General features: G+C 31.1%; 3 protein-coding genes across 7 annotated transcripts in view; all 3 read left to right on the top strand.

The window, feature by feature from the left end:
- The first annotated feature begins 401 nt into the window (after positions 1-401).
- On the top strand, positions 402-5,454 carry LOC109535658. Of its 4 annotated transcripts, none has more exons than XM_048670811.1 (6): positions 402-549; positions 3,392-3,505; positions 4,195-4,293; positions 4,408-4,494; positions 5,056-5,205; positions 5,317-5,454. In XM_048670811.1, exons 2-6 carry the CDS (start codon positions 3,395-3,397, stop codon positions 5,380-5,382), a joined length of 513 nt encoding a protein of 170 aa, XP_048526768.1. In that variant the 5' UTR covers positions 402-549; positions 3,392-3,394; the 3' UTR covers positions 5,383-5,454. The 4 variants fall into 4 exon arrangements, with proteins under 4 accessions (XP_048526768.1, XP_048526770.1, XP_048526767.1 ...); XM_048670810.1 differs by lacking the exon at positions 402-549 and adding an exon at positions 1,708-1,913; XM_048670812.1 differs by lacking the exon at positions 402-549 and adding an exon at positions 3,183-3,323.
- A 2,256-nt stretch (positions 5,455-7,710) lies between these two features.
- Positions 7,711-8,568, top strand: LOC125505754. Its single transcript, XM_048670150.1, has 2 exons — positions 7,711-8,029; positions 8,273-8,568. The coding sequence occupies exons 1-2, from the start codon at positions 7,751-7,753 to the stop codon at positions 8,531-8,533; spliced, it is 540 nt and encodes a 179-aa protein (XP_048526107.1). The 5' UTR covers positions 7,711-7,750; the 3' UTR covers positions 8,534-8,568.
- Positions 8,569-8,786: 218 nt separating this feature from the next.
- The window catches only part of LOC109535657, a 5,882-nt gene continuing 2,960 nt past the window's right edge, over positions 8,787-11,708 (top strand). Inside the window, exons 1-4 of one of the 2 annotated variants that reach the window (XM_048670149.1) lie at positions 8,787-9,166; positions 9,637-9,816; positions 9,922-10,243; positions 10,300-10,545. In XM_048670149.1, the coding sequence (XP_048526106.1) occupies positions 8,980-9,166; positions 9,637-9,816; positions 9,922-10,243; positions 10,300-10,545 (935 nt within the window). In that variant the 5' untranslated portion in view covers positions 8,787-8,979. The remainder of the gene's footprint in view (positions 9,167-9,636; positions 9,817-9,921; positions 10,244-10,299; positions 10,546-11,708) is intronic. The other variant, XM_019901587.2, reaches the window with a different exon arrangement.

Here is an 11,708-nt window from a genome sequence, read left to right as displayed (position 1 = left end):
TAATAGGATAATTAAATGATGGATTTTCAAAGAAAAACTGTCGTTCCTACGTATTTTATTTGAGTCGCTATTACCGTATCATTTAATATAATTTTATTGAAAAACGTAATAATTTATGAAGAAAATGATGGTGGAAATTAATCTTTAAATGACTGATAAATTTGGTATATGGATAATATCTGATCAAAAAGCAAACAATTAACCCAAAAATAATCCCCCTGAAATAAATCGCTTATAATTTAAAGCGCATTCTGTTAAAATAATATGTTTCCGTTCAGTTAATCATGTTCTTGTTCTTCGACCTTGACAATAGTTGAGTTTGCTCAGCAGTTCGAAGTAAAGAAGTGATAGTGAATTTAGTAGTAGCCATTAATACATGCAAATTACATAAGGATTTAAAGTCGGTTAAAGATACTCGACCTTGACTGAATTCACATAACAGTGTATGGGGGAAATATTTTCCTTCTTTCTAAATGTTTATGATGAGATAGTGTGTAGGAAGAGTGCGTGGTTATAGAATTTGTTCTTCTATATATACGAAATTATACTGTAAGTATTTTTTTGGGATTGTAATAATTAAGTAGATTGTTTAAATGTTTAAAATAAAATTAGTTGACCAATAAAACAAAAACTACAGCTTTCAGCTTGTATGAAGCGTGTTTAATTAATTGTGGATTTTTAACAAAAATTAACACTTAGCTTCTGAACTTCATAAACTATTATTAATTGCTTTTCAACACTTACAGTATGCAACTGTCATTTTTATTTTCGCTAAAAAGTGTACGTTTATTCTATTGAAAATATACCTTGGGGTAAGAGTAAAATGCGCGCTTATAATGAATCAATCATAAATTATACATGTGGATTTTTTCAATTGGAAATTTATGGTTTTATTAATTTTATAAAATATTGCGCAAAACTTTTTATTTGCATAAACAGAAAGTTTAATAATGTAACAAATTAGATGTAAAAAAACATGAAAATTTGCTATTTAAATATATGTGCAAATTATTCTCCATTTGAATAAAAACTTATTTTTTTATTCCTTTAAGCAAATTCAGTGTAAATATTTTTCGAACGTTTTTATTTTCTATTAGAAATATTAAATGTTATTAATCGCAACGCGCAAATAAGCACTGAATATTTAAAAAACGGGCCGTTTTATCGATATGAAGTAGGTATATGCATGTGCTTTTGAAATAATCAATCTAGCAAATATGATATTTAAATTCCAGCACAAGTATAAAAATGTGAAAAAAGTATTTGAAAACTGCGTTTAGAAATGGGAAGCTTTAATTACTTCAAAATCAATCAATATTATGCATAAATTGAACTAAAATAGAAAAAATCAAAGAATAATCTTGAACTTGAAGTATCAACTTTAACATCTCTGAAGAATCCTGCAGACAAATTACAGAATCAAGCCAATGTAAAATACAACGATCTAATTGGGAAAAAATGACCATTAAATAAATTAGATAAATAATTAAAAATATAATCTTTAAATCAGCTGAATAATGCTAATTAGTTAGTGAGAGCTACATAATGGAATGTTCAAGAACGTCTAGCCCCAATTCATGTCTGAACAGTAAAAACCCAGAACACATTAATTACGTTATATCGTGCTTTGATATAGAACGAAACTGATTATACAATAATACCAACAAAGAAGGAGAAAATAAATTCATAGACCTACACGCCACTATTAGAATAGTTCATAGACAGTAACTTTCGACTTACTTATTACTTGTGTGGTGCATGTGAAGATCGCGAGAACCCAAATTAGATATAAATTCATGTGAAGTCTTAAATGTTCCTTTTGAAAATGTTGGCGGAAGTGGAAATCCCAGTTAGAACATTATGTGCCTAAGAAATTATCGCTCTGAACGTTCATGAAATACCAAAGATTTAAGGTGTGTTTTTATCAGTATAAGATGCTTTTTTAATTATTTCAGTTTTTAAATGTTCACTTTATGTAAACGATGGTCTGCTAAGAAGTAATCTGAGAAGTTTGAACTCAAATTAGGTCGCAAAAGCTCACATTACCGAGTGTTGAACGTTTGCGGAAATCGATAAGCCGGAAAATATTTTATATTTGGTAAACTATTAGTTCATAAATATGCAATGACAAATTTTAATGAATATAGATTACCAAATAGTAAATGGGCACAAAAGCGCAAGTTAAGGTGTCAATAAACTGCCTTGAACAAGTAATTTTGTAAGTGAAAGCGATTGCGTACCTGTACCAAACTCGATAACCCAAATTGCATAAGTTTCAAGAATCCGACATTTGTTGCAAATATTTATTAGATGTAATATGAAATTTAATTTAATTTGTATTTTAATTCGCCATTTTGCTCTATAGGTGTATTTAGTCGAGATGTAAGTAAACTAGTTATGTCTTCATATATTTTTAGTCTTATTATTGTTTATATAATCATCGTTTTTATATAATATTGCATGTTTGCAGCAATTTTATATTAAACGCCTTGAATTTTTAATTGGATCCCAAAGTTGAACTTATTCCCTATCTAAAAATGTTTCACAGTTCTATCAAGTTTTAATTTATCTTATATTAGGCTAAAGCGACATTCTTTAAATTATTTTATAATTAAAGAATTAAATTAGACATTAAAATACAGTTAGTACAAAGTAAGTATGTAGATAGTAATGACACATTTTGCAAAGTTACAGGATTTTTTTTATTTGCGAACGATTTCATACCTTCTTCGATCGTCTTCAACGATAGAAAAAAATGGTCAAATCCCCAATTAGATCAATAGGAAATTAAATTACTATTTCACAATATTTCCACTTTATTATTAAGTGAGTTTGTTAAAAACATAAAGTTTTCATAAACAGTAATTTATTATATTGCAAGTTTTTCTTTCTGATCATTCAAGAATGTGTTTAGATTTTTGTGATTTTCTCAAACAATTAACTTGTGTGTGAAGTCTGAAGTGACGATTTTTTATGCAAAAGTAACGCTAACAGGTGAAATCACCATTTTTGGATATCAGAAAATCGGAATATTGTACAAAATTATAATTTTGCGCTTAAGTTCAGGTTTAACATTTGCCTGCTTGTTGGTAACTTAAATAGAAAACCATCGCATATTTTTGTTGCTGATTCAACAACTGCAGAAAATGCAAGAATTTCGAAGAGCACCATTTCATTATTTTGTGGCTTTTTACCATAGAATAAACAGTGTTCCATTTAAAAGTTAGATGGACATTAGCGTAACATTAAAAAGCAACAATAAGTCTATAAACATTTGAAAAAATACACTTTTATATCCAAAACGATGAAGCAAAGTGTAACAGGTGTTAACACATTTACATAATACACAGACCCACATGTTTAGTTTGTTACCGTTATAAATTTGTTGCAGGTCATGCCACAAAAAAATCTGCGAAGCGGCTTCATTTTATTACTTATATCATTTTATATTGTATCTAATGTAAAAGGAAACGATAAAACATTGCATAATGAAGACGAAAATATGGTAAGTTTTCTTATTCAGTAATAATTCTAAACTGAAGCTGTTTGTTATAAACTTCATAATTCTACCATACACGATAACTGGGCGCTTTGAATAAATCTGGAACTTTTATACTTTTATAGTTTCATTGATTTTAGCGCGCTGATAAATATTTCAGTCAAATTTTTTTTGCTAATTTTTATTTAAGTTCTGTTATTTATTAATTTTAAATGGTCTCAAAAAAGTTTTAAAAATAAATTAATTAACTTTTTACTAATTAATAATGTACTAGCTTTTCATTTTTTCTTCCCATTTTTCAGAATAATTTACAAACAGAATGATAATAATGAAATAATTAAATTTACACCAGTGCGCTCCATAAGAAATTGTCCATATTTTATAGACATAATTCTCGATTAGTTTTATCTCATCTGGTTAAGACCCGGTTAGTGTATGTGTATAACATTGTCATTAGCCAAAATTAAATTTACTAAAATGATTTAATTATGACAAAATTTGTGTCTGCTTCGTAGTGCAAACACAAATGCTTAGCGAGAAAAGTATGTCGCATTTTGCATTTTTATAGCGTCTTGATCGGAAGGTTTATAGCTCTATAAAACATAATCTGTTCGCAATGAGTAGAATGTGTTTAGAGTAAGCAAATTCCTGTAAAAAAACTGCCATAAAAAAGTGCCGTTGTTCTACGTTTTTAGATTGAGGATCAGGAACAAATTATTCGGCAACTATTTAGGAACAAAAGAGCGCTACAGAAACCTGGATTTTTTCGAACGTTGTTTTCGGTAGTAGGAGAGGTACAGTAGTAAACGTCATTAAAACCCCACGAGAATGGAGAAATGAAATTTTAAATTACACTGCATTATGCATTGATCTGCTTAACATCATCTAAAATATATGGAGATTTTCAGCAATACACGGACACCAAGGATACTTTTAGGAAAGTGAACGACATGATTAACGATAATTTTCTTCCGGAAAATGCGCAGAATGCACCAGTAAGTAGATTTGGTTTAAATCGCAGAATCACATTATATCAATATTAATCGAAGTTGTAGATTTTATTTTCTATGTGACGAAGGGCAATATTCTTTCTCTAAAAATGCTCGTACCTATAGTGAATTTTTCAAAGACAAATTATTATCAATTGCACCGTTGTTTTAAGAAAAAAATCAAAACAATATTTAAAAAAATATATTTTAAGAAAAAAATGTTATGGTATTGTACCGATTATTTATTATTTTATCAGAGAATATTCTGATCATATCAAACAAACATATTGTATCTCTCAAATAACCGGGGATTATTGGATAAACTTAACCAAATAAAAAATTTTAAACTGTAGCAATATTTTCTTTTTCGTCAGTTAAAAATAAAGTGTGGTATTTTAAAACATCAAATCACTTCACCTTTATTTCTTACAAGTGTTTTGCATCAAATCTCATTATTATCTCAATTATTATTTATAATAATTCTGATGCTTTAAATACGAGACGCAATGAAGTTGATTTGAAAATGATGAACTATTATTCGCTTTTGTTGTATATTCGATTAAAAAGGTCACAGAAGCTACAACGTCTAAAGATGTAAATGCGACTACGACCATGGCGCCTTATAAAATCACTAGAAATGAATTCAATAAAATTATCAGGCGCAACCTTAGAGGACTGGTGAGGCTATTTAACATCGAGCTGGAGGATTCTTTAAAAGTAAGTAAAAAATATTACGGAATTTAATGTAAGAAAAGTACGATCATTGCGCTTTAAGGTGCAATACTGGACAGTATTCGTTATTTTGTATTTGGAATTAATTTTTTTCAGCAATCCAAGATTACGCAAGCAGAATATAAGAAGGAACTGTCGAAAGAGGTGTCAAAGTTTTTGTGAATATTATATAATTGTGATAAGCAGATAATAAAGAAAATTTGAAGTGATATTCAATATTTGTGCAAATTGTAATTATGTGTTATATTTTTGCCATATTGGTATCTTATATCCAACTAGTATTCCAAACGGGCATTGAATTAAATTAGCAAAAAGTATTGAAAATATTTGATTAATTGTAATTTTGTCAAAAACTGATCAAGAAGAATTACAAAGGCAACAAAAGAAACCAAATAGTTATTAACAAATAGCATAAAATAAATCAAATAGCTCTAATGAACGCTGCAGCATTAAAAATGCGAACTAGTAAAGAATATTTTTTGCCCACTTTCACACACATTTCATGTGTTTCCATCCCCAAAGGCAAAAAACTAAGGGAATAAGATCCGGTTATCGCGGTGGCGGAGAGTGGATCTACCAGCTCTGTCCACCATAAATTTGCATTCAGAAAATGTCTAACATTATTGGTAATATGTAGAAGGGCTCCATCACACAGACAGGTTAAGCTTTAATTAAATATATAATTTTCAGTCAAATAAATATACACATTTACAACATAGAAAATTAATTCTTCAGATATTGAACCCTTAAACGAGGATTTCGATTTTTCATTTTGGTTACACGGAATTGTTTTCCTCTGTGTTAATTTTGTGAGGCAAAAATTCAATTCAAATTCAATCAGGCATTTTTACATTTATAGTTTTGGGTCGACATCCTTCTATCCCCATGGAATCAGATTCAGAAATTCAGAAACTTAATCTAAAGATGATCATATGAGTTCTCTCATCAGCAACGATCTATTTTCCTAATACCTTCTTAAGCTTCTTGTAGCACTGTGCTTATTAAAGCTGGTTGACCGGACTAAACTTTTATTCTTTGTGGTTTTCTCAAGCTTATGCAGTTTCTACGCCTTGCAATAATCAGCTGTTTTCCATTTTATATTTTTATTTTCCAAAAAGCAGCAATAATTTTATTGTTTGCTTCTGCAAAGTGGAATGCAATGAGACTGAAGATCTCGATGGGAAAGATCATAAAGCATATGATTCTGCAAAGATAAAACTCACTCAAGCTTTTTTCAGATTCAGAAAACGCTTTTTAATATCATCATTTTTGCAACATTCCTTGCTTAAGTGTTCAGATATTTTTTAAAGGTAGATCTGAATAATTTAGAGCATTTAGAAATATTTACAATCATCCGTACCTATCTATAAAATTTAAACATACAAACAGGACAGTTGGATTGTATCTTGGATCATGGCTCAACAGATAAAATAATAGCAAATTACTTTTCTATTGTAAACGAAGAAAAAATAAACATTTAAATACCAACAGAATAAATTATCTAGGTACATACCCAATTTTAGCGCATTAGAGATGCGAACATTCTACTGAAGATTTATGTAAATAGATAGAAAACATTAAAATGCTAACTTTTGGGGAGTATTAAATTGACTAAACAATTACTAAAACGTATCAACCAACATCTTGAATCTACCAGAAATTTTTGCGTGTTTCAAACAAGAATATGCCATATTGGTTTTAAAAACCGTCCGAAAATAAACGATTTCAATACGCATAAAGAGATCAACAAAAGTTATGTATAAACAACAACGTGCACTTATTTACTTCCATTTAATAATTAACAGTTTTATTAATCGGACATGAAACCGTTTTCTGTTAATCTGGCTAATGGTGTTTGTATCTAACACCCATTTACGACTTCGATTGTTTAAACCGATTGGCCCTTCTCTCACTCAATCAGTCACGTTTTGTCTTCAAGATGTTCAACTTAATTCTCGAAACGTTTCTCAATATATTCATCAAACTTCTACAATGTTGGGGAATTTTGCCTTATAAGGATTATCACAAAAATGGTACCCGAGAATTGCTATTGCTGACAAAGAATTTAACATTGATGGTGGCTATTGTCCTTTATGGCTTAAGTGGCACATACTTTGGCCTTGTCTATATTTATACGGACTTTGGTAATATGTATTTATTGGTGGACGTTTTGAAAAATATCGCGGCAATTTTTTCCTCTATTAGCTTCATTCCGGCAGTGTTTTTCAGGCAGTCAAAGTGGACATTGCTTTTAGATGCTGCGATTCGAATGAAAAGCAATTTACGCAAATATAAAAAGTTAATCAGTGTGCTGATGCTGTATATTGTAATTGTTCATATTTTTATTATTGCCACGTTTACATCAGCACGAAGCCATGTTAGGCTCCAAAAATTTTTAAAATACAGTGAACTGTTTTTAGCTTGTACGAATTTTATGATAAAGTTTCCGCTAGTGGCTTACTATTTTGAAAATCTATCTATTGTGATTATGATTGTGTTATTGCTGAAAATTAATGATAAATTGGCAGCAATGCAGACCAATCTGAAGAAACTGGAAAAGTTCCAGTTTCATTCTCTGACTACGATAAAACATTCCAAACGTCTCTATCTATCAGCTATAAAGTTGAAAGTGCTGATAAACGACTATTTTGGACTGAAACTATTAACAATATATGCAAACTCAACTGTGAGGCTGCTTTGGTTTTTCACACTTTCCATACAAATGTGGAATCCGGACAAATTCGCTAACAGTCTTATTGTTGACTGGAAGCATTTGGCCACATCAGTGGGATTTAGCATTCTTGGAATGGTAAGTACTTACAATTATAATAATCCAATCGGAGTTAAATTTTACTTTCTAAACTTTACATGAATACATCATTTAATTTCCGATCAGTGCACTATTTGTTAGCATCGCATTTATTTTGAAATAAGTTTGTGAATGGGGGTTGCAACTGAACTAAGCTAAATTTAACATTTTGAAGACAGTAGAAAAGCGCACAACTTCCAAAAATGTATCGATCTAATATTAAATAAAAGGTTCTTTTTGTAGGTACCAGCATGTGTTATCACAATGACCTGCTATGCTATATCAAAAAAAGCCGACTATCTTTTGGAGGACTGCTACCGATTACGCTACAAGTTTTCCTATGAATCCTACGAGCACAGGGAGCTTCTAGCTCTAACCACTTACATGTCAGAAAACCGTCTAGTTTTTACGGCAGTTGATTATTTTATTATAAGGCCATCAGTTTTACTTGGAATAATCGGTACTTCGACAACTTATTTCATTGCCATTATCCAGTTTAGCTAAATGTAATCCAAATATATTTGTTGCCAATTTAATTATTCAGTTCGTTTTATTTTGCCAGGGAATAAACACGTTGCTAGTTTAGAGCATGCACAATAATATATTTCTTGAAAAGGTCAAGTGTCGGTTTTGCAAATGACCTTTAACTAAAAATGAACGTTTCTTACCCCTGTAACTGGAAAGTGGAACATCCATGCGCATTTCAGGTTTCCGCTCATCAAGCTCTAATTTTTTTGTCGCTCTGTTTTGCTTCACAATTCTCATCACTGGGCCTCTATTTACCAGGCAGAGTTTAAACTCTCTGTGACCGATTCATCAACAAACAAACAGTAGAAAAAGAAGTGAATTACAACAAACATTTTTAAATGAGTCACGTAAGGTCGTGACCCTTAACCGGTGGAAATCAATAATATAATTTTGCGTGGGGGTCTCAAGGCGGAAAATCCACCATGAGCACCGCCATCAAGCTCTCACCCCGACCCAGAAGACACAAACAAAGAGCCGAAACGATGAAACAAGATATTGTGGCTCAAGTGCATAAGCAAACGAAATCTACCACAAGTTCCGATAATGATTACGCCAATTCGGAAGATAATCTGGATGTGCCAAAAAGTGATAAAAATGAAAATTATAGCGGTAAGTTTTCTATAATTTACGCAAAAGTCTAAATCGGGGGTGGTGGTTAAAATGTTTTGCGTTCAGAAATTTGAAAAAACTTCACAGATTCAAAGATTTTTGCAGTTGAAAATTAGACTATTTGCTCTTATTATTTGGTAATTCAAAAAATTTTTATCGGAGGTGTAACTAGCTTTACTTAATAAATAAACCCTTAAACCCAAACCCCATCAGTCACTTTTACAAAAAACTATTAGAAGAACCCATTGGTAGAAATTGTAAAAGTAAATAAAATGGATTAGAAAATATCAGATCCGTATACTTTAGCGTAAATAGTTCAATATTCAAAACTTGGGAGTAAAGTGTCTATTTAATCAAAACTTTTGAATCACAACCATCACTGAATAAATCGCACTCTCCAAACAAAAATAATTCTTTAAAAGTAAATGAATAACCTGGATAACTATCCATTGTATTCCTTTACATTACAGTCGTGCATACACCAAGCAGAGAAATATCTGTGGATGGAGAAACACAAATAAACTCTAAAATATTATCCCTTATAGAAACAGAAATGAAGAGAGATATTAATAAGCATTCCCATTTTACCGAGTCCAGACCGCAAAGTTTGAGCTTTTACGAGGACGAAAAAATTCCAGAAGAACTATCCGGTAAGAGACCCACTTTAGATACGCAAAACAGAATAAATTGCTAACGAATTGAGGAAAAACACTATCAGCTGTACCAAATGTGAATAAAGTATGGTTCTTTAATAGGCAATTTAGAACTGTTGAGTCCAGAAGAAAAGCGACATTACAGAAAGCGGAAGGAATATTCGCAAATGGACGTGGACGAACGAAACGCTCACAACGCGATCCAGGATCTGTATAGTTCGAGAGATCCGGAAGAAATATTGAATTCTTCCAGCAAAAAATCAAAATCTCGCAAAAAGAAATACGGTGATTCTGAAGTTGGCATCGGTGACAGCAGAGAAATGATGATTCCCAAAGACAAACGGAAAAGCAAAAAGAAGCGAAGAGAAGTTTCACCGGGAGCAGCCGGAAACAGTACTAAAAGAAAACATAAAACTAGAAATCGGTAAAAATCTATATATATTTATTATATTCACTCGTTTTTAATTTTGTCCTGTATAGAGATGAGGACCACCAACCGAACAATGATGTAACAATAGCATTGGAAGAACTTCAGGATGACGTTTTTGAAAACGCCCCTGAAGATTTCGGGACGAAACCGGAAAAAATGAAGAGAAGTCCCAGAAGAACGGACAAAATTTATGTACAAAAAAAATCGAAATTTGAGGAAACCAGCAGACACAATAATGTACCATTAAGTAGGCAGAGTGCTCAGGATTTAGATTCTCTAAGCAATTTAGATAAAAGGTAAGAATAGTTGATAAGAAGATCTGCATAGAACCTGGTAAGAGAAAAATAGTTTTTCGTCATTTTAATTGCTTTGGAGTAAGTTGGAATAAAAAGGGAAAAAAGCTTTGAAAGCCACTTGAGATTGTTGTAATCTTTTTAAATTGAGGTCAATTGCTTTTGTTTACGCTTGTATTCGTTCGTTTGAGTTCGTTTTTGTTCGAACGGATTTTTTCGCGGTTTCAAATTAATAGGTGAGAATTAATTTGCAAGGTTTATGTTGGTCTTGCTTAGTTTGTTTGTTTATCGGCTTGATTGCATTTGTTTGGTTCTTTTGTGTTCATCGTGGTCCGTCAACACTGTAAGTTCAACTTCACCTTTGAAAATTGATTTGAATGGTTAGCTTTGATTAGTTTAAGTCTATTTGGATCATATTTGTTTGGATTAGTTTTGGTTTTTGCACACTTTTATATTTAGTTTCCAAAGTTTGCTTTAAATCAATTATTAAATATATTATTATCTAATTTATCAAATGATATCAAAAATCTTGGCATTAATTATGCATATAGAGATAATGATAATATTAATAAACAATATTGATAAGAAGTCCAGCAAAATAAATTATGATTTAAGACCCGGATAGAAATTTGTGCTGCTCCCAAACTTTAAAAAAAGTAATGTAAGTTGATATCCTTTGGTGTCTATATCTATTCCATTTATACAGGGTTGCTCATTAGTGCGTCAAAGTGCGATATCTCAGTAAATATGAAGTTTACAAGAAAATTCGTCCAACGAAAGTTTTTCACGTTTAAAAGGTCCACATTNTAAAATTACTTTCCAATATACGGGGTGTATCATAAACGTGTGGTAGTTACCAACTTTGGTTTTTTAAATGGAACCGCCCCTTTTTTCATTCATTTTCAGATTTGTCGTCGAAATTTAAGTTAAGTTTGTGTCAAACGTTTTACCTGAAAAATTTACGATTTCCGAGTTATTCGTAAAAATGTGAAAGTTTTGACAGCTACTGGGTTCCACAGAAATCGATGCTGTACACTACCCGCTGCGAATTTTGGAAAACAGTTTTCAGTGATTCTAACAGAACATCATGATCTACGTGTAGATATGTTTTAAATTATAAGGAAATACTTCTAAACCGCGCAATTAGCCTCTAAACTTGCATGTTT

This window comes from Dendroctonus ponderosae, unplaced genomic scaffold (genome assembly GCF_020466585.1).
Source record: "Dendroctonus ponderosae isolate FM_Combo_2020 unplaced genomic scaffold, Dpon_F_20191213v2 Dpon_F_20191213_1, whole genome shotgun sequence".
NCBI classification, from domain to species: domain Eukaryota; kingdom Metazoa; phylum Arthropoda; class Insecta; order Coleoptera; family Curculionidae; genus Dendroctonus; species Dendroctonus ponderosae.
Note: the sequence above shows the minus strand (reverse complement) of the source record. Positions and strands in the feature narration are given on the sequence as shown.

Coding starts and splice junctions, on each gene's coding strand:
- LOC109535658 (XM_048670810.1), top strand. CDS start 1,893: ATGAAATACCAAAGATTTAAG. Junction 1,914..3,391: donor TGAAATACCAAAGATTTAAG/GTGTGTTTTTAT, acceptor AATTTGTTGCAG/GTCATGCCACAAAAAAATCT. Junction 5,206..5,316: donor AGCTGGAGGATTCTTTAAAA/GTAAGTAAAAAA, acceptor AATTTTTTTCAG/CAATCCAAGATTACGCAAGC.
- LOC125505754 (XM_048670150.1), top strand. CDS start 7,751: ATGCAGACCAATCTGAAGAAACTGGAAAAGTTCCAGTTTCATTCTCTG. Junction 8,030..8,272: donor GATTTAGCATTCTTGGAATG/GTAAGTACTTAC, acceptor TTCTTTTTGTAG/GTACCAGCATGTGTTATCAC.